This window comes from Geotrypetes seraphini, chromosome 2 (assembly GCF_902459505.1).
Source record: "Geotrypetes seraphini chromosome 2, aGeoSer1.1, whole genome shotgun sequence".
NCBI lineage: Eukaryota > Metazoa > Chordata > Amphibia > Gymnophiona > Dermophiidae > Geotrypetes > Geotrypetes seraphini.
This window is the reverse complement of record NC_047085.1, coordinates 380,293,880-380,316,649: the sequence shown is the minus strand read 5'-3', so window position 1 is coordinate 380,316,649 and position 22,770 is coordinate 380,293,880. Positions and strand designations below refer to the sequence as shown.

General features: G+C 46.1%; 1 protein-coding gene across 2 annotated transcripts in view; it reads left to right on the top strand.

Annotated features, from left to right (window-relative positions):
- The first annotated feature begins 903 nt into the window (after nt 1-903).
- Nucleotides 904-22,770, top strand: part of CTNNAL1 (catenin alpha like 1) — a 520,895-nt gene continuing 499,028 nt past the window's right edge. Inside the window, exon 1 of one of the 2 annotated variants that reach the window (XM_033930656.1) lies at nt 904-1,146. In XM_033930656.1, coding sequence (XP_033786547.1) covers nt 1,021-1,146 — 126 coding nt within the window. In that variant the 5' untranslated portion in view covers nt 904-1,020. The remainder of the gene's footprint in view (nt 1,147-22,770) is intronic. The other variant, XM_033930655.1, reaches the window with a different exon arrangement.

Sequence of the window (22,770 nt, the reverse complement as noted above, 5' to 3'; positions counted from 1 at the left end):
ATGTATCTATTCAGATTTCGAGCATTTTAGGACAGTTCCTGTCACAGTAGCCAAGGCCAGGCCCATTCGTGTCTGTTCTATACTAAGCCAAGGTATATTTCTATTTTGCATCCATTCTGAAATGATTTTCAAATGGGCTTCTTTATGGTAATACAGAAAATTTGATAGAATTCCATTGCGCAGAATTCCACAAGAAAGAGACATCGCTTTAAGCTGACTTTTCCTTCTCAGCAAATCCACCAGAAAAACAGTTATTCACCTCCACCTTCAAATATCAAGGTCCCCAAATCTGGAACAGCCTACCACACTATCTATGTCAGCTCTTTACCTACTATCAATGCAGGAAACTGTTGAAAAGACATATCTCTTCTCACTGTAATTCTCCTTATAGACTATGAATCTTATTGCACCTTCCACGAATGCTCAGAATTCTTACTGAAAACCGCAATGAATCCTTGTTGAAACTTGCAGAAACTGTATGGTACTAGGAAAGCTATGCTGGATAGTTTAAGCGTCTGGAGTTTGTTTCACATGTTTTAGATACTGTACCTCCCTTTTCCACACAGAGGCTAGAGAGCAGGTGAACAACAGTAAAAGATGCGCATAAACCCCCCCCCCCCAAACAACAAAGCCGACTGGAGTTTCCCAATTCCCTGGCCATAGAAGAATCAATGGCGACGGACCTAGCAAACTCCTTACCCCAAGCCCTTTCCGTGATCTGAAATGCCCGATGCGATCCTTCTCCGGCAAAGTTTGGGGAACAGGAGGAAAAGGCACAGTTCAGCGCCGGGACAAAAGGAGGGAGGAACTGATTGAACCAGCGAAGCTGCGCTCGGTGACAGGAGGCGGTGCCCGGGGAGGGGGGGGGGGGGGAGGAGCCAGCGCGGGGTGGGGGCGGGACCCGTCGCCGCGCTCTCCTGTCCGGAGGCGACGGCGGGAGTTTTCCTGGCGGGTTCGGATGTGCGAGTCCTGGGAGGTGTTTTCCTGCGCCGAGAGGAGGAGGAGAGGAAGCACGGAGCCATGGCCACCTCTCCCTGCAGCAGCAGCGGGGTCTCGTCCTCCTCCTCCTCGGGCTTCAGCCTCGACTCCGGGCTGGAGATCAAGACTCGCTCCGTGGAGCAGACGCTCGTCCCGCTGGTGTCGCAGGTAAGAGGGGAGGGGGGGGGGGTAAACGAGCCGCGAAGCGAAGGGGATGCGCGCCGGATCGGAGAGCGGGAGAGCTGCATTCGTTGCCCCGGGAAGCGTCTGGAGCGCGCGCCGGGTGGACCACAAGTTCAGGGGAGTCGTAGGGTCGAGATCGCTTTAAGAAAACTGGGGGGGAGGGGGAGGGTCGTCCTTTCCATTCTTGGCTTGTGTTTTTGTAGGGTCTTGCTGGAAGGGAAAGGGATGGAGCTAGCACCTCTTGTCTAAAAACAGAGCGGGGATCGGCCGGGAGAGGGCATCGGGCGCGGGGGGAACCTGTCCGCGATGGAAGGTTGCATGGGGGGAAGTTCGATGGGGGGGAACACGTCGCATTGTCCGGGGATTGTAGCGTCAGGAACCGCCGTCCGATCTCCCCATCATTATTTTTGGGGTTGTTTTTTTTGTTGTTGTTTGTTTCTCTGCAATCGGCGAACCCTGCGCGGCTGCAGCTTAGCACTAAGGGGATGACTGGAAACTTTCCCGGCTCTTTTTTTATTTTTTTTTGCCGTTGGCTGGGCAAATCTGTAGCGCGGAGATGGAGGGCGCCAAGTTGTCCCCCCCCCCCCGCCTCTGAGTTTCTCTCGTCCTACTGTCAGAGTTCTTAGTAGATGTGCAAAGTCTGTGGCGCGCGTCTCAAGTTTTATGTTGTTCTCTAAAGTCTGGTAGAATCAGATGACTGTAAAAACAATAAACCTAGATGAGGTTGAGGTGCCATCTGTCTTCGACACTGGTGGGTTTTGCAAAGTTTTCCCGTTTACACTCGGATTTCCCTTTAAATGACCTTTTAGTTGTAACTTAAGTACTGTGGAGTTATTGCTAAAGAAAATAATCAATGCAGCTATCTGTACACAGCTAAGATGCTGCTATTGAGAAGCTTGAAATAGTCCTTGGCCGTTTGCAATTCGTAGAGGGAGAATGTGCAAATCTGCTTTCGTTATATGGTTAACAGCTTCGATCCTTTAAGTGTAGTGCTGAGCCGCAGCTGCAGCCTTACAGCTATTGCAAGTAGGAGAGTTATATCATTGTACATTATATATAATTAGGACCAGGTATCTCTTTCCTCGGTGTAGGTGTGAGCATATGTTTGGAAGGGATGTGCTCAGGAATTCAGTGGCTTAGGGGAGAATGACAGTGACAACTCCCATGTGCTGCAAGCAGAGTTCAGTGGCTTGGAAAAGGAGGACAGGTTTCATCATAAGTATTTTGGAGATTTAAGGCTGCCACTGGTCCTCTGTTCTTGGCCTTGGGGTTTCAGGGATTTGGATTTAGATCATGCCTTTTGCAGTACACTAATGCTAGCTGAGTGGCTTTCAGGTACAGTAGGCATTGCCTTGCCTCTTTTTAAGTTCTTGTGTAATAGAAATAATTATTTAATCACCACTGGGAGATTGTAACTTCTAAATGCTCCAGTGAGAATCAACCTTACTATCCCACCTCTTCAAATTGATTTCTAACACTTCCTATGGTTTTGGTGATACATTTAGGGGTGGTGATTTCTCATTAAATGCTCCTGTTCAGTTGCTTCGTGATGAGTTTGTTTACACAAGCTGCTGTCCTCTATAGTTGCTTTTATGTTACTGGCCCAGGAGTTTCCTCCTGCTTTCTTTGGGAGCCTTCATTATGGTTTATTATATTCAATATACTACAAGTAATAAAAAAAATCTAAGTGGGTCACAAGAGAACAAAGTTAAAAAAAAAAAAGCAAAAGCCAGTGTAAGATATGCATGTGTGAGGAATAGCCTAATGGTTAAAGCAGAAGGTCTGAGAACCAGGAAATTCTTGCTCAAATCCCACCATGGCTCCTTGCTATCTTGGGCAAGTTGCTTAATCTAAGGAAATAATAATCTATATATATAAAATCGGAGGTATGTATGTGTGTATGTATGTGTGTATGTGCCGCGATCACACAAAAACGGCTTGACCGATTTGAACGCACTACCTGGGATGATATGTTCTGGGGGTCTCGCGGCCCACCTGCACACGTGGGCGGAGCTACAAACATAAAATCAGATTTCACCCATTCATGTCAATGGAAAAAATGTAAAAAGCTGCCATTCTCACAGTAATTCAAAAACGGCTTGACCGATTTGAACGAAACTTGGTATGCAGATCCCTCACTACCTGGGGTGATATGTTCTGGGGGTCTCGCGGTCCACCTGCACACGTGGGCGGAGCTACAAACAGAAAATCAGATTTCACCCATTCATGTCAATGGAAAAAATGTAAAAAGCTGCCATTCTCACAGTAATTCAAAAACGGCTTGACCGATTTGAACGAAACTTGGTATGCAGATCCCTCACTACCTGGGGTGATATGTTCTGGGGGTCTCGCGGCCCACCTGCACACGTGGGCGGAGCTACAAACAGAAAATCAGATTTCACCCATTCATGTCAATGGAAAAAATGTAAAAAGCTGCCATTCTCACTGTAATTCAAAAACGGCTTGACCGATTTGAACGAAACTTGGTATGCAGATCCCTCACTACCTGGGGTGATATGTTCTGGGGGTCTCGCGGCCCACCTGCAAACATGGGCGGAGCTACAAACAGAAAATCAGATTTCACGCATTCATGTCAATAGAAAAAATGTAAAAAGCTGCCATTCTCACAGTAATTCAAAAACGGCTTGACCGATTTGAACGAAACTTGGTATGCAGATCCCTCACTACCTGGGGTGATATGTTCTGGGGGTCTCGCGGCCCACCTGCAAACATGGGCGGAGCTACAAACAGAAAATCAGATTTCACCCATTCATGTCAATAGAAAAAATGTAAAAAGCTGCCATTCTCACAGTAATTCAAAAACGGCTTGACCGATTTGAACGAAACTTGGTATGCAGATCCCTCACTACCTGGGGTGATATGTTCTGGGGGTCTCGCGGCCCACAACTCTATGTTGCTTGCTCAGGGCTGGGTTCACCCAAGAATTTATATGTTCTTGCTCCAGGAGGTGAAACTAAAAATGTTGTTTATAATCACGTTTTGCGTTAGTTGTATTGTATTCATTTTGTCAAATATTTCACATTATAATTTGAATATTGTACTTTTTATTAAGCTGTAAAAAAAAATTTCATTCACCACTATAAAGTATCTTTATTTGAATCCATTTACAGTGTTATTGCTATAATTAAATACCCGTGCAACGCCAGGGCATCAGCTAGTAATAAAATAAAAAAATTCAGAGAAGACCACACCGTCAAACTGGACAATGCACTTTAATAATGTTGCTTAATCCTTCTATTGGCTCAGGTTTGCGTAAGGGGCCGTTTTATTAAGCTGCGTTAAGTGTTCACACACACCTAACGCAGAATGCGCTAACATTTATTGAGTTAAAAATTTATATGCCACATAAAAACTATGCAGTTTACAAAATTACATGCATACATATTTAAGAAATGCTAAACATGTTTCAACAAGACAAACACAAAAAGACATTAACGGTATCATTATTAAAATCTTCTTTTAAATTCATCCTATAAGATGGAAACACAAAATCCCATAAAATAATCTACAGGACAGGAAGGCATTAACAGAGAATAGCGTTGTGTTGTGCCCTGTGCACAAGCTAAGCGTGTGCCGTTTATTTTGTGCGAGGGGCAGGGAATGGGCGTGGAAACACTGTTCAGCTATCACGCTGACCTTACTGCTGTGCTGGCTGGTTAGTGCATTCGTAACCTTGAGTGTTTGCTAAATAGAAGGGAGGTAAGTGCTCCTGTGTTCATGTTTTAAAATGGCTGCATTTCTAATGGTACATGGACAGAAATCCAACAAATGAGGGAGGCCGGGGGGGGGGGGGGGGGGAATGCCTATTTTCTGATGGCTCTAGAAATGGGCTTAGTGCAGTGGTCTCAAACCCTTTGTGGGGCCACATTTTGGATTTGTAGGCACTTGGAGGGCCTCGGCAAAAATAGAACTGACAATTTTGCATGAGGTAAAACTCTTTATAGTTTAAAAATCTTTCCTTTTGGCTAAGTCTTAATAATGATATTGTAATTTATAGCTAAAGAGACATAGGATCAAGAAACTGTTTCATTTTACTTTTGTGATTATGATAAACATACCGAGGGCCTCAAAATATTACCTCATAAGAACATAAGAAACGCCTTCACCGGATCAGACCGAGGTCCATCTAGTCCGGTGATCCGCACACGCGGCGGCCCATTTAGGTACTCATTTTTGGAGACCCGGCTTTACCGTATCCCTCAATATGATATGCAAGAAGGTGTGCATCCAACTTGCGCTTGAATCCCAGTACAGTAGTCTCCGCCACAACCTCCTCCGGGAGTGCATTCTAAGCATGTGGTCCCCGGGCTGCGAGTTTGAGACCACTGGCTTAGTGCTTGGGGAAAGTCCCATGTTAGTGCATGCTAAGTCCATTAACTAGTGCAGCTTAGTGAAAGAGATCCTTAGACTGTAAATCCTCCATGGAGAGGAAAATAACTAATCTACCCAAATGTACTGTAACTCGCTCCCAACTGCAAGTGAAGGAATGAGTTACATTCAGTCCAAAAGTTTATAACTATCCAGTAGCTTCTGTGCTACCAGTGGCGTAGCGAGGGTGAATGGTGCCCCTGCTCCGCCCTCTTCTCCACTCCCCCCTGCTGTGCGCACGCTCCCTTCCCTTCCCCCGTACCTCTTTAATTTTCCAGGCGGGAGTAACATCGCAAACTTGCTGCCTGCGTCGCGTCGGCTATCCCTGTGACGTCACTTCCTAGGTGTGGGGCCCAGAAGTGACATCAGAGGGAGAGGCAACACCAACGTGGGCAGCAAGTTTGTAATACTGCTCGTGCAGGGAAAATTAAAGAGGTATGAGGGAAGAGGGGTCTGGGGGGGAGCGAGGAGGATGGGTGCCGGTGCCCCTACCAAGACTGCTCCCTGGGACAGACCGCCCCCCACTGTGTGCTACTTTATATCCTCTTCTGCAATGCTAGACTGAGTGAACCAGGAACAGTCCTCGGCTTTGCTGTTTCACACTGAGCGCCACTTCTCTTCCGTGGGCTCCAGTTGATCTGGAGAGCAGAGGATGCAAGGTGAATTGTATCCTCTTTACAAACCCAGCTCCTTAGCTTACATCTGCATCCCTGACTGACCTTTACGTCGGACCACTGGATCAAAACCCCACCATACTTCAATGACCTACAAAGCTATTTTACCTATGTTAGGCTATGTCCATACAGGAAATGATGTAATTTAAACTAGTGGTTCCCAACCCTGTCCTGGAGGACCACCAGGCCAATTGGGTTTTCAGGATAGCCCTAATGAATATGCATGAAGCAGATTTGCATGCCTGTCACTTCCATGATATGCAAATCTCTCTCATGCATATTCATTAGGGCTAGCCAGAAAACCCGATTGGCCTGGTGGTCCTCCAGGACAGGGTTGGGAACCATTGATTTAAACCACCATAGACTATGGGCTCCTTTTACAAAGGTGCGTTAGGGCCTTAATGCGCGGAATAGCGCGCGCTAAATTGGCATGCACGTTAGACCTTAACGCCAGCATTGAGCTGGCGTTATTCTAGAAGCGTACCGCGTGGTAATTTCGTGCGTGTACTAAAAACACTAGCGCACCTTAATAAAAGGAGCCCTATGTCTTCTCGGAAAATACTGCGATTTTTAAAACACCCAATGTCCACTGTCTGTATCTCCAAATCTGTATGTTATGACTATACTGTAAAAGCTGAAATTTATACCTCTATGTACACCAAGTTTGTTTGTCCCAACAAAGTTTGTCTTACTTATACTGTGAATGTAATCTTGTAACCCGTTCTGGGCTCCTTTGGTAATAAGGCCTAAATAAATAAATAAATAAATTCTCTCCTGCATATTCTGACTCTCCATATAATTTCTATTGTAACTTCTAAATTTACTGCCTCATTCTGGGAAAGCAGATTACTAATTTGTGTAGCTGTGCTGTTCTAGTGAACTTATTACTCTGCACACAATATTTCAAAACTCTGCAAAGTTTATTTGTATGTAGCGTAGAATTCTCCCATCCTAAGGCCTAAAATTCTTTCTTGCCTTTTCCTTTCTCAGGCTTCAGCTGCCTCGGTTTTTTCTCGTTCCAACTGTAGTTTTGTCTCCCTCTAAATTCCAAAACAAGGAGTGGAACCAATATGCTGGATCAACCAAGTTTATTCAAATCAAATCAAAAAGTCAATGGAAATGTCACTCGCACCCTGAATTCTCTCCTTTGCTCCGATGGTGTGCATCTCTCTCTTCACTGGCTAAGAATCTCTTCCTCCATTCCTTTTCTGATCTGGGTCACTCTCTCTTCCTTTTTCTACTGTCTCCCCACCCCCACATGGGCCCAGCATCCATGCCTCCTCCTTTTCCCATCCCCCCACTTGTTGGTCCAGCATCTTTGTCCCGAGAATTCATGGGAGCCATTCAGGAAGCCACTGAGCGCCGAGCAGCAGCACCAAAGCGTGCTCCCGCTCGGTACCGGTTAGGAACTGAAGCTGGAACTCGCGGCAGCGACTGACCAGGTTAGCAGTGGGACAGGAGTGCTGAAAGCTCACTCCTGCCCGCTACACCTCTTGACCACAAGTGGTAGAGGTACGATTGACAGGGCAGAGGTATGATGGTCAGGGCAGGGAGGGGGGGTCAAGGTGCAGAGCCTGGGAGGGAGGGAAGGGGCCTGTGTGCAGTGACTGGCAGGAATGGGGCTGGGTGCAGAGCCTGACTGGATGGAGGGAAGGGCGCTGGGTGCAGATCCTGGCAGGGCAGGGCACTAGAACATTAATCTGCCCTTATTTGAGTCAACCATTTTTCCTCCTTTTTGGGGGGAAAATGGGGGTTTTGACTTAATTTCGAGTATATAGAGTAGTAGTGTAGAATTGTACACACATCAACTTTCAATCGTATTAAATTAACTGCAATTTCAAAGTTCTCTAGCTCAAATTCCTTTTTTTCCTTTTTAAGTTTAGAAGGTTTTGAGGTCCTGGCTGAAAAGCACTGGAAATTTAGGTGATTATATCTGGATCAGTGCTACAAATTATCATTTGTATATACAGATTTTAATCCATTTATTTCTGAATAAGCCAGAGTCAGTGATGGAAAATGTTTTAAAATATGAACTAAGTTACAGTGAATTGGACCTCTGTAGTGAACTGGTATTATCTAAAATGGTCCTTGGGTTGGGAGTTGCTACTGGGGCATAGTGGGATCTCATAGACTAGCGTTTGGGTAGGTTGATCAGGACAGTCATGTAGGTGCCACAAGATGATGGACAGACACAGTGAACGCTGCTAGCATTGTTCCTTGGACTCAGCAGGGTCTGCTTCCACATTGCCCCCACCTTTTACATGGCTGGCAGGAGGAGTAGCATTTAATCAGTCTCCTTCCTCCTGGGATTAGTTTCATGCTATGAACCTAGAGAACTTATGATCTTACAGCTCTTTCTATGAGGCTGACACATTAGGTAACCATGAGGGACCCAAAAAGTTCTGGAATATGGCTGCTGGTGAGAGAGAGGGAGGAGGAGGAAAGGAAAATATTGAGAAATTTGGGATGAGTCTGGCAGAGGGAGGGAGACCTACACGGGGTTGGGGAGCATAGCGAGGAAGACCTATATGGGATAATGGAACAGTGAAACCTAGAGAAGGGGTGTGGACAGGGCAACGTACATGGGAAGGGGGAATAGTGAAAGTGAAATGCAGACAGGGCATATGAGATGGAGAACTCTGTGGGCCAGGAAAAAGGCTGGTGGGAATGGGATGGAGGGAGAAAAGTAAGAAGGAGGTGGAGGACATGGAGAGAATTTCTGGAGGAAGGGGAGAAGGGGGGAGTGTTACTGATTATTTTTGCCTAAGGCGCTTTTTGCCCTAAATCTAGCCCTGTTCACCAGATGAGCCAGCCATCGTCTCGTAAAAAGTTCTACTTTGCAACATAACAGCCATCGCTGTGTATGGATCCTGTGTGCAAGACGGGGTTCATTTTGCAGCACTTTCATCGTTCCATAGCCTTCCTGTAGTCGTGCACTGAGCTGTCGGACAAAGTTTGGGAAACGGGGTGCACAAGTTAATCTGCTGGCTATATGGACATCAGTCAATACATGCTTCATTGGGAGAGGCTTCCTATTTTTACGTTTTGTGCCTTTATTGTGGTTTTACTTTGCAGAAGGTATGATAGCTAACATGTATGTCAGTGGGACAAAAATCATCCCTTAAGTAAGGGCAACATGATGTAAATGTGTTTTTATTACAGACGATTCTTGTTCCTTGTCTTTCCTCCTCTTCCCCAATATAACCGGATGTATAAGGATAAGGTTGGTTATTTATTTATTCAGTTTTCTATACCGTTCTCCCAGGAGAGCTCAAAACAGTGTACATGAGTTTATTCAGGTACTCAAGCATTTTTCCCTGTCTGTCCTGGTGGGCTGACAATCTGTCTAATGTACCTGGGGCAATGGGTGGATTAAGTGACTTGCCCAGGGTCACAAGGAACAGCATGGGTTTGAACCCACAATCTCAGGGTGCTGAGGCTGTAGCTTTAACCACTTCACCACACTCTCCCCTTGGACACAGGCAACACACTTGTACTCTGTGGCAACTGCCATGTTCCCAGTAGGGTCAGAGACTGGAGTATTACCGTATTTTCTCGCATATAACGCGCGCGTTATACGTGGTTTTTACGTACCGCGCATACCCTCGCACGTTATACACGTGAGCGCGTTGTACAAAATTTTTTTTACATAGTTCCCCCCCCCCGACGTCCGATTCACCCCCCGCAGGACCGCTCGCACCCCCACCCCGAAGGACCACTCTCACGCACCCCCACCCCGAAGGACCGCTCGCACGCACCCGCACCCCCACAGCCTCCCGACCCCGCCCCCATCATGTAGAAGCTCCTACCGGTGTCCTGCTGCTTCCTCTTGGCGGTCCCGACACCCGACACGATCGGGGCAAGAGGGAGCTCAAGCCCTCTTGCCCCAGCCAACTGCGGCACAACCGACATGATCGGGGCAAGAGGGAGCTCAAGCCCTCTTGCCCCAGCCAACCGCGGCACCCCCGACACGATCGGGGCAAGAGGGAGCTCAAGCCCTCTTGCCCCCCCGACTCCCCGACACGATCGGGGCAAAAGGGAGCCCAAGCCCTCTTGCCCCGCCGACTCCCCAACTCAACGACAATATCGGGCCAGGAGGGAGCCCAAGTCCTCCTGGCCCTGGTGACCCCCCCGCTAGTTGTTTGTGCCAGGAGGGAGCCCAAACCCTCCTGGCCACGGCGACCCCCTACCCCCACCCCGCACTACATTACGGGCAGGAGGGATCCCAGGCCCTTCTGCCCTCGACGCAAATCCCCCTCCCCCCAATGACCGCCCCCCCAAGAACCTCCGACCGCCCCCCCCAGCCGACCCACGACCCTCCTGGCCGACCCCCACGATACCCCCACCCCCCTTCCCCGTACCTTTGTGTAGTTGGCCGGACAGACGGGAGTCAAACTCGCCTGTCCGGCAGGCAGCCAACGACGGAATGAGGCCGGATTGGCCCATCCGTCCCAAAGCTCCGCCTACTGGTGGGGCCTAAGGCGCCTGGGCCAATCAGAATAGGCCTGGGAGCCTTAGGTCCCACCTGGGGGCGGGGCCTGAGGCACATGGGCCCAACCCGCCCCCAGGAGGGACCTAAGGCTCCCGGGCCTATTCTGATTGGCCCAGGCGCCTTAGGCCCCACCAGTAGGCGGAGCTTTGGGACGGATGGACCAATCTAGCCTCATTCCGTTGTTGGCTGCCTGCCGGACAGGCGGGTTTGGCTCCTGTCTGTCCGGCCAACTATACAAAGGTACGGGGAAGGGGGGTGGGGGTGTCGTGGGGGTCGGCCAGGGGGGTCGCGGGTCGGCTGGGGGGGCGGTCGGAGGTTCTTGGGGGGGCGGTCGTTGGGAGGGGGGTTTGCGTCGAGGGCAGGAAGGCCTGGGATCCCTCCTGCCCGTAATGTAGTGTGGGGTGGGGGTAGGGGGTCGCGTGGCCAGGAGGATTTGGGCTCCCTCCTGGCCCGAACAACTAGCGAGGGGGGGGGGTCGCCAGGGCCAGGAGGACTTGGGCTCCCTCCTTGCCCGATATTGTCGGGGAGTTGGGGAGTCGGCGGGGCAAGAGGGCTTGGGCTCCCTTTTGCCCCGATCGTGTCGGGTGTGCCGCGGTTGGCTGGGGCAAGAGGGCTTGAGCTCCCTCTTACCCCGATCGTGTCGGGGGTGCCGCGGTTGGCTGGGGCAAGAGGGCTTGAGCTCCCTCTTGCCCCGATCGTGTCGGGGAGTCGGGACCGCCAAGAGGAAGCAGCAGGACACCGGTAGGAGCTTCTATGTGATGGGGGGGGGGTCTAGAGCCTGTGGGGGTACGAGCGGTCCTTCAGGGTGGGGGTGCGGGTGGGAGTGCGTGCGAGCGGTCCTTCGGGGTGCGGGTGGGAGCGGTCCTGCGGGGGGGGGGGTGAATCGGACGTCGGGGGGGGGCATCAGGCTTTCAGGGTGGGGACAGAACTTCAAGGGGGAGAGGAGAGTCGGGACGGGCGAAAGGAGAGTCGGGGTGGCCAGAGGAGAGTCGGGGCGGGCGAAAGGAGAGTCGGGCAGCATGCGCGGTATACGGGTGTGCGTGGTATATAAAAATTTCTATACATAGATTTGTGTTTTTCGCGCGCTATACCCGTGTGCGCGTTTTACACGGGTGCGCGTTATCTACGTGAAAATACGGTAGTTATTCCTTCATTCCTTTCCACCCTCCCCCTATTAAGCACTTTTTCAATCTTGGCCACAGGAGGATGGTCCTCTTTGGCCCACCACCCAGACTCTGAGTTTGATTTTACAATTGGTTTAGTCAGAAGGTTAAGAAGCAGATTGCCAGAGAAGCCTCAGCTCTGATGCCTCTTGAGCTTGTCCTCTGACTATTTTTTAGAGTTGTCACAGTAATGAAATATGTCATCCCCGGAACCAAACTCTTCAAAGGACAGAATTAGTTGCAGTCTAGTTCAGTCTTAAAAGTGCTGGCAGAACTATGCTATTGAATGTGCCTGGTCGAATTACTCAAATGATCTGTGAAGCTCTGAGCTTGGCGTTTCTGCTTTTATTTTAAACTAGTGCCTGATGCAGGCCATGTCAAGTGCAGGTCACCTTCTTTTGTACAGACCTTGTGCTGACTGTGCTATAGATGAGCTCTGCTTATCTGCTGCAGCTTTATCTCCTGGCTTGGAACTTGTGTATTGCATTGTGGGATGCCGCCTGGATAATTTCCATGCCTTTTGTCTTGCCTTTAGAATACCTGCAGGGAACAAGATTCTGTTTTCCTTTAACATGGTAAAACTCCACTTCCTCTGTTCTGCTTCTTAGGGCACTTTCTTGTATGTTTTATACCACCTTTTGACTTAAGCAACAAGGCAGTTTACAAAAGATGATAAGTTAAAACTAGTAATATGAGCAAAAATTCCATTAGGACAGCAGGAAGGGCATCGCAAACAAACACAGTGTTTTTCAACCTTTTTACACCCATGGACCGGCAGAAATAAAAGAATTATTTTGTGGACCGGCACACTACAAGGACTAAAATTTAAAAACCCTGTTTCCACCCCATCTCCGCAAGGTTGGTCACCTCAGTAACTATAGAAAAATAGACAAATATAGTGCAAAATATAGACAGCAGATATAAATTCCCAAAACTGACACGTTTTGATCACTAAATTGAAAATAAAATCATTTTTCCTACCTTTGCTGTTTGGTGATTTCATGAGTCTCTGGTTGCGTTTCCTTCTGTCTGTGTATCCTTTCATTTCTTTCTTTCTGCATTCAGGCCCAACAATTGTCTCTTTCTATTCCCTCCTTCTTTCCTTCCCATGTCTTTAGTGCCCCCAGTGCCTTCTTCCCAAGTCCTTAGTGCCCCTTCCCATGCCTTTAGTGCCCCCAGTGCCTCTTTCCCATGCCTTTAGTGCCCCCAGTGCCTCTTTCCCATGCCTTTAGTGCCCCCAGTGCCTCCTTCCCATGTCCTTAGTGCCCCGAGTGCCTCTTTCCCATGCCTTTAGTGCCCCCAGCGCCTCCTTCCCATGACTTTAGTGCCCTCAGTGCCTCCTTCCCATGTCCTTAGTGCCCCTTCCTGTGTTTAATGCCCCCAGTGTCCCTCTCACTGCCTTCCACACTTTGTCCCACCTCCACCCCCGAAGCCAGCCTGTCTGCCTGTCTACCTCTCTCCCTCCCTCCCTGGCCAAAGCCAGCCTGCTTGCCTGACTACCTCCTTCCCTCCTTGACGGCAAAAAAAAAAAGCCTCCCTCCTTCCTTTCCCTTGCTCTTACCGCCCTGCTGCTGCTGCTAAACCCAACAGGAAATCTTCTTTCCGACGTCAATTCTGACGTTGGAGAGGATGTTTTGGGCCAGCCAGACAGCGATTGGCTGGCCCAGAACGTCCTCTCCGACATCAGAATTGACGTCGGAAAGAAGATTTCCTGTCGGGTTTAGCAGCAGCAGCAGCAGCAATCTTGCTAGCCCTCTGCAGACCGGCAGAAATTTCCTGCGGACCGGCACCAGTCTGTGGACCAGTGGTTGAAGAACAGTGCATTAGACCATCCATGCTGGCTGCTATCACCCCACTAGTCACAGCCCAATGGCTCCATAGAATAATCCAGTGACGTTGCCAGACTTCCCAGTTTTAGATGGGCCTGAGCCCAAAGTGGGTGGGCACAAGAACCCTGCCCCATGACATCTTTCCCTCCCCTCTTTTCCCAGGGAATCGGGCGTCTCCTAAATCCACTCCCCTCAACCCCCCTCTGGTACCTTTTTAAGGGGCAGATTCTCAAAACTAAAATTTGCCTTTAACGTGCTCGCTAAACCGGTTCCAGCTGATTTTAGTGTGCATGTATTTTAGCAACGGATTATCAAAATAGCTTAGGGAGGTCTCTTCGAGTTTTCTAGCAGTCTCCGATGCTGCCATGGAAATGTAGTACAATGAGGTCATTAATATTAAAATGATCACTCCGAGCGATTCTCTAACCTTGTTGCACCACATTTACAGCCAAAATTTACCAACAGGTCTGAGCTGTTGCCTTACTTTCTGATCAATGCCTGAGCGCTGATTGGCCAAGGTGAAGAAATAAATTTGAGATTGGCTTAAAATGTTGTCAAGGAGGACGCCTTCCAGGATCACTTCAGAAAATAGCTCCAGAGAGAGAGAGCAAAGAAGAAATATAAAAGATGAACTCCTGATTGAATTGAGACAAGCAATTGGAAATGGAATTTGCGAGTGGGAACATATGGAATGAGGAGTAGAGACAGATATAGTGGGATGCCAGTGTAGAAAGTCCAGTGGCCAAACAGAATCTAGGTGAACAGAATGCTAGGAATGATAAAGAAGGGGATCACGAACAGATCGGAGAAGGTTATCATGCCGCTGTACCGGGCCATGGTGCGCCCTCAACTGGAGTACTGCATCCATCACTGGTCGCCGTACATGAAGAAGGACACGGTACTACTCGAAAGGGTACAGAGAAGAGCGACTAAAATGGTTAAGGGGGGCTGGAGGAGTTGCGTACAGTGAAAGATTAGAGAAACTGGGCCTTTTCTCCCTTGAACAGAGGAGATTGAGAGGGGACATGATCGAAACATTCAAGGTACTGAAGGGAATAGACTTAGAAGATAAGGACAGGTTGTTCACCCTTTCCAAGGTAGAGAGAACTAGAGGGCACTCTCTAAAATTGAAAGGGGATAGATTCCGTACGAATGTAAGGAAGTTCTTTTTCACCCAGAGAGTGGTAGAAAACTGGAACACTCTTCCGGAGTCTGTTATAGGGGAAAAACCCTCCTGGGATTCAAGACAAAGTTAGACAAGCTCCTGCTGAACCAGAACTTACGCAGGTAGGGCTAGTCTCAGTTAAGACACTGGTCTTTGACCAAAGGGCCGCCGCGTGAGCGGACTGCTGGGCACGATGGACCACTGGTCTGACCCAGCAGCAGCAATTCTTATGTTCTTATGTATGTGATAAAGGAAATGGAGGCAAGCCCCTGCCAATATTCAGCCAGTGACGGTCAGCGTTTTTTGGGCTATCCTAAATTACTCCTCTTAGTTATGCAGGTGCTGGCAATGAATATTGCTGGCACAATGCCTGCATAATCCCAGGTCATCCCCAATGCTGCACCCAGTTCTGCCCCTCACCTGTCAACTTTTTGGTTGGGTGGTCTGTGGGAATATTCAGCGGCTAAGCGATTACATCACTTTGAAAATCATCCGGAAGGATTTTTGACAAATAAAAGGTAGTACGTGATATGTCTCTCCCCAAAAACTATCGTCCTATCGCAAATCTTCCTTTACTCTCCAAAATTACGGAAAAAATCATTCACTCCCAATTAACAGAATTTCTCGAAAAAACTCACGCATTACATCCTTGCCAAACAGGCTTTCGCTCTTCACATTCTACAGAACTATCACTACTTGGCCTTATCTCAACCATACAATATTACCATGAACACCAAAAATCTGTTATTCTAATCTCTCTAGACCTTTCCGCAGCTTTTGACACCATCGATCACTCTCTTCTTATCTCTAGATTAAAAGACTGCCGCGTTTCCGGTTCTGCACTCTCTTGGTTCATATCTTACTTTCAGGAACGCAGCTCTAAAGTCTGCGTAAAAAACGTAACTTCCTCAACTATATTTCAAACTTTCGGAGTCCCACAAGGATCTATACTATCTCCATTATTATTCAATGTATTCCTCTCTCCTCTCCTCATATTAGCCCAATCCATAGGATTTACAATCTTCGCCTATGCGGACGATATTCAACTTCTTCACCCTATTAACACCACCAACATCTCTGACATAAAAGATATAAATAATAAATTAGATAACATTAACGATTGGCTATACACAAACAAACTTTCACTTAACATCGACAAATCCTGCGGGCTCCTACTCCCCATCAAAAAATCCGAATCATTACTAGGAACTATCTCCATCAAATCCATCCCACTTCATATGGAATCTAAAATTAAATTACTCGGCGTCATTATCGATAGAGATCTCTCCTTTCACGATCACATTAGCTCCATCGTAAAAGTCTGCTTCTTTAAACTCCGCATCATCAGATCATTAATTTCCATACTGAATATTGACTCTATTACCATTTTGACCCATTCCTTAGTAATTTCTCATCTAGACTACTGCAATTCTCTCCTTAACGGCCTCCCTCAAAAAGAATTACGACGCCTTCAACTGATACAAAATACCGCAATAAAACTTATCTATAAGAAAAGGAAATTTGATCATGTCACTCCTCTCTTAAAGGAAGCCCATTGGCTTCCCATCTCCCACCGTATCACTTATAAAATTATTCTACTCACGTTCAAAATCAAACTCTTACATCTACCTACATTTCTTGACAAACTCCTTATTCCTCAAAGTTCCACTCGTACATTAAGATCATCAGACCACAAACTTCTCTATATTCCTTCCCTAAAAGACTTCTACTATACTCGCAAAACAAATTTCGCTATAACCGCCCCTACATTATGGAACTCACTTCCACAATACCTCCGTGACGAACAACAATTAGCTAAATTCAAGATAAATCTAAAGACTTTCTTATTCCGGGATGCTTTTAATCTAATCTAAACTTTTTATATTTTTTTTTCTTTTTTTTTCTCTCTCCTTTTCTTTTTTCTTTCTTTCTTTCATTAGGCAAGAATCCATCATCTTCACGCTTCCCCTTCCCTTCATTCAATCCCCCCCCCACTTTTCCCATTTCTTCTATACAATGTAACTTTTCCCCCTTCCTCCCCTATTGCCCTCACATTCCTGTACGTCAAGTCTTTGTCATTTATGTTTAATTTTAGACATCTTCATGCACATTCTACTACATTTAAACTCTTTATTAATTTTATTGTTAACCGGCCAGACAATTGTTTGATGGTCGGGATATTAAAAACTAATAAACTTGGAAACTTGGAACTTGGCATGTAGTCTGTAGATGCTCAAAGTTGATATTCGAATACCTGTATAAATTATATTGCAGTAGTACTGGTGCAAAATGACTAATGTCTGCATCAGGGACTTCACGGCTAAGTGCTCAAGGGATAACCTGACAGAGTAAATTTGCCTGAAAGAATAAAATGAGTACCTAAATATAACTTGTTCTTCAAAAGTCAATTGAAATGCAAGGATCACATTCAAAATATTGATGGGTTTAAGGTTACAGGATAGAACAGTGGTCTCAAACTCGCGGCACGGGGTTCCACATGCAACCCGCCAGGTACTATTTTGAGGCCCTCGGTATGTTTATCATAATCACAAAAGTAAAATAAAGCAGTTTCTTGATCATATGTCTCTTTAGCTATAAATTACAATATTATTATTAAGACTTAGCCAAAAGGAAAGATTTATAAACTATAAAGAGTTTTAAAATTACCTCATGCAGAATTGTCATTTTTTAAATAAGATATTAACTATTTATTCTGAGGCCCTCCAAGTACCTACAAATCCAAAATGTGGCCCTGCAAAGGGTTTGAGTTTGAGACCACTGGGATAGAAGGTTTACATGTGTAAGTAGTAATAAAAACTGCAAACCTATATCAGTCTTGTCTGTATCAGGGAAAGTCCCAAAACACAACAGGACAGGCAGTCTGCAAAATGCAAGATGATGGTTAAAACAGCATATCAGCCAAAACATACAGTAGTAACCAAATAACTTTATTGTTGCAGAGACACATAAAAATGCTTTACACAGGCTGTGTTTCACCCATACAAAAGCTGCGTCAGGGACTCAGTAAAACTATAAAACAATAATAAAATAGTAAAATCATTGTAAACATATAAGGCTCCTTTTTATGAAGCCACATTAGGCTTTTTTTTTTAAATCACCGGCTGCAGCGGTATTAGCTCTGATGCTCATAGGAATTCTATGAGCATCAGAATTAGTTCGGTTGAACCTTATTGTTCACTTGTTCTTTATTCCTTTTGTTCTTTTTGTAACTCTGTTTTGGTTACTTAAAACTCAATAAACATATTTGAAATCATAATACTGCCATGGCTGGCAATTAAAAAAAACCTAACGTGTCTTCATAAAAAGGAGGGGGGGAAGGGATAAAAAGTTAACAAGGGACTAGGAAAAGACATATATCTACACCATGGCAGAAGTAAAACACATATAACAAATATACAGGGAAAGAATTGAACCCTGGGGCACATTAGAAGGTATGAGGAAGACGTAGAAGAATGACTATGAAGAAAGAACTCAAACCAGTTTTTAGGACTTCAGCTTCAAGCCTAAGGGCTCCTTTTATCAAGCTGCGCTAGCGGTTTAACGCGCATAAATAGTGCATGTTAAACTGCCGGCCGCGCTAGCCGCTAACGCCTGCCTTGAGCCGGTGGTAATTTTTTTGGCCAGCGTGGGGAGTTAGCGTATGATTAAAAGTCACGCGCGCTAACCCCGCTAGCGTGGCTTGATAAAAGGATCCCTAAGTTTACTGAGCCTAGATCAGGGGCGGGCAACTCCGGTCCTCGAGGGCCGGAATCCAGTTGGGTTTTCAGGATTTCCGCAATGAATATGCATTGAAAGCAGTACATGCACATAGATCTCATGCATATTCATTGGGGAAATCCTGAAAACCCGACTGGATTCCGGCCCTTGAGAACTGGAGTTGCCCACCTATGGCCTAGATGTTCATTTAGAATACACCTTGGGTAATCAATGTGATATTTCTCCTCCTCCTTCCCCTGTTGTTTTCCTAGTTTTTTTCTTTTAGCTATTCTTTAAAGCAGGGGTAGGGAACTCCGGTCCTCGAGAGCCGTATTCCAGTCGGGTTTTCAGGATTTCCCCAATGAATATGCATTGAAAGCAGTGCATGCAAATAGATCTCATGCATATTCATTGGGGAAATCCTGAAAACCCGACTGGAATATGGCTCTCGAGGACTGGAGTTCCCTAACCCTGCTTTAAAGCATTATGGGCTCCTTTTATCAAGGCGTGCTACGGGGGTTAGTGCGTCAGACATTTCATCACCCCCACGGCAACCTAAAATCCTAACGCCTTGTCAATGGAGGCGTTAGGTGCTAGCGCGGCAGGTGGTTTAACGCGCAGTATTCCTTTGTAAAAGGACCCCTATGTTTTGAGTTTGGTTTGTACTGCTTTTTTATTTTTCTGGTTTGTTTCCAATTATGGGCTCCTTTTTACTAAGCTGCGGTAGTGTTTTTAGCGCGCGCTAGCGGTCCCCCACGCTACGTGGAAAAACTAACGCCAGCTCAATGGAGGTGTTAGCGTCTAGCGCGCTCTAAAACCGCTAGCACAGCTTAGTAAAAGGAGCCGTATATAAAATGCCTTGATGATTTTTTTGAAATTGCAAATGGTACATATATCTAGTAATGGTATAAGGAAAGAAAAAAAGTCTTGCTGCAGTCATTCTGTTGCTGTTGTGTGCTGTGACTGCTCTGTTGATAGGATACCCCAGTGCTTCATTACTTTATATGTGTGTTTTGAGGTTATTTCAGGAATCTATCGCCTTTTCCCTGAAGAAATATTTCCTGGCCTTTCTGAATCTAAAAAAATATATAGAGCAGGGGTGTCCAACCTGCGACCCCGTGAAGTATTTTGTGCGGCCCCAGTCGAGGGCGATGCAGTGTTTTCCTCTGCTGCCCACCCGGGTGTTTACCGTCATGCCGGCTCCCTCCTCTGTCTTGCTGCAGCGTTTGCGCGGCACCAGTACATTTTTTTCGGCCAATGCGGCCCAGGGAAGCCAGAAGGTTGGACACCCCTGAAATAGAGGATTCATAGACAAAACCGCGGAAGACAAAGGCGCGCGCCGACAACTGAGCGCAAGACGGAGGCGCACGCCAAAGAAAAAGACAGTTTTTAGGGGCTCCGACGGGGGTTTTTGTTGGGGAGCCCCCCCCACTTTACTTAATATAGATCGCGGCGGTGTTGTGGGGGGTTTGGGGGTTTTTAACCCCCCTCATTATACTGTAAACTTAACCTTTTCCCTGTTTTTAGGGAAAAAGTGAAGTTATCAGTAAAATGTGGGGGGTTACAACCCCCCAAACCCCCCACAATGCGGCGCGATCTGTATAAAGTAAAGTGGGGGGGTTCCCCCCACACACCCCCGTCGGAGCCCCTAAAAACAGTTATTTTCTTCGGCGCGCGCCTCCGCGCTGCGCTCAGTTGTCGGCGCGCGCCTTTGTCTTCCGCGGTTTTGACCTGACACCGAAATAGAGTATAACCAGAAAATCGGCTAATCCCATCAGCACTGTACAAGTTTCAAATAGAGGAGGAAAAAGACCTCAGATATCTAACTCCAGCAAGTCCCAACTTCATGAGACTGAATATATTTTATATATAGGAGCTTCTCCAGTCATTGGTCCACTTTAATTATATCACTCTATTGCAGTCTTCCCCCCCCCAAAAAAAAAAAATTGGCAAAATTGTGGGCTCCTTTTACAAAGCCGCGCTAGGGCCTTAGCGCGCGGAATAGCGCACGCTAAATTGCCACATGCGCTAGCCACTTCCGTCTCCTTTTGAGCAGGCGGTAGATTTTCGGCTAGCGCGCGCTAATCTTGTGCATGTGCTAAAACCGCTGGCGCACCTTCGTAAAAGGAGCCCTGTGTCTTTAATCACAGTTTTCGTAGACACAATCCCATATCATTCACAACTCACTCCCGTAACAGTTAGAGAACACAGCTGGGCTTTCCTTTTTTTTTTTTTTTCCCATCTCATATTCACAAAAAAGCCCAACAGCGGCCCTGTTTCGCCTCCAGCTTTATCAAAGGCTGCGACATTAATTCTCCGTCGGCAGTCTTTGCCAAACACAAAATTCTTCACCCTCACTAAAGGATTGCACCAAATGGCTCATTTATGAATGATATGGGATTATGTCTCTGAAAACTGGGCTTCCATGTGGCAGAGCTGACAGTGACTTATGTGACAGTGACTTTTGTGACTTATGACCCATCATGCCCTTGACCCCATGACCTGTGATGCATTCTCCGGGTTCCAGATGCAGCATTCACAGATAAGGCTACACTTGACGAATATAAGTCTCTTGCTAACTGGCAATGCATTGGTAATTGCCAAACTAGTTCTAATTGTGTCAGCCATAGTGCAAGTTCTCCCCTTCTTTTATTTTGTATGATTACTGTATATATGACTGTAGGTTTACTTTGTGTACTTTCTATAATTCTGCATTCCGCTTTGTCGAACTTAACCCTCAGTATTTTTCTTTTTTTTTTTTATTAACAAATTCAAACAATTACAGCAGCATAAACCCACACATATCATGCACATAAGTGATTAGCCAAAATTGATGTATTGTGACTCTTTAGCACATGATAGAGCATTAGCTGAAAAGGTCTTCAAATGTTTATATATATATTCAAACCCACAGACCTCAGAAGAACCGTGCTGTATGTCTAGTTTCTTCAAAGAGCATACAGACTAATTACGGCATCCATGGTCGTCATAGGTCTCTATAACATTTTTTGTTTTTTTATTTTTAGTTTTTAATAATTGTTTGACTTAACATATCAAAAAGTACTTATCTTTTATCTACGCGGGTGGGGGTAGGCACTCCGACATAGACTATGTTTCGCCCCGAATGGGCTGTATCAAGGAATCCCCCTTATATCAAGCGACTCATGCTTCCCGCTATAGATTTTTAATCTTTAGCACATGCCCATGTTACTTGAACATATCACATCTAACCCCACACCCACACCATAGAGCCCCCAGAGAAGGGATATGTGCAAGCAGAATATCAATAACCCAAAAAATCACCAAATGTCCATTTAGTGAAGATGATGTTCCAGAATGAGTGCGCTGCCTAACCCTCGGTATTTTAACGAATAACTGCAATGGTTCATTACACACTTTAGAAGCTTAATGCAATTTCTATTCATTCATAAATGGCAGAAAGTCGCACATCACAATTATAATTAGACCTAAATAATTTTGCAGCTTTTACAGTGCACTGAAATCGGAAGAAAAAAATGTATTATTTTCAGCATTATAGTAAAATTTCAAACTTCTATGGATAAATTTTATTGTGGGTTACAAGACACTGACCCGTGACCCACATGACCCATGACCCATTATCGGCTGTGCCGTGTGGCAGATGCAAGGCAGATGTAGATCACACTTCTTCAATTTACCATATGGGCTTTGCACTGACTGAATCTTAAATTTGCACTTTAAGTTTTTTAAATTAAAACTAAACTAAAGCTTAGCTTTATATACCGGGTCATCAACCAAAGGAAGCTCGACTCGGTTAACGATAATTAAAAAAATACTGAAAGAAAAACAAGAATTTCAAAAGGATTAATTTTCAAAGTGTTTAGCAAATAGAAAAGTTTTTAAAGATTTGCGGAAGAATTGAAAAGGACTGGGGCTCCTCAAAATTAAGGGGAGTTCATTTCATAGTTGAGAGAATTTGAAAGTCAAAGATTGGCTAAAGATATTGACTCCTGTAATTCCTTTTCTGGAAGGAAGGGAGAGTTTGAATTGTTGAATGCACTTATCTCATGGAAACATAGAAACATGATGGCAGATAAAGGCTAAATGGCCCATCCAGTCTGCCCATCCGCAGTAACCATTATCTCTTTCTCTGAGAGATCCCATGTGCCTATCCCAGGTTTTCTTGAAATCAGACACAGTC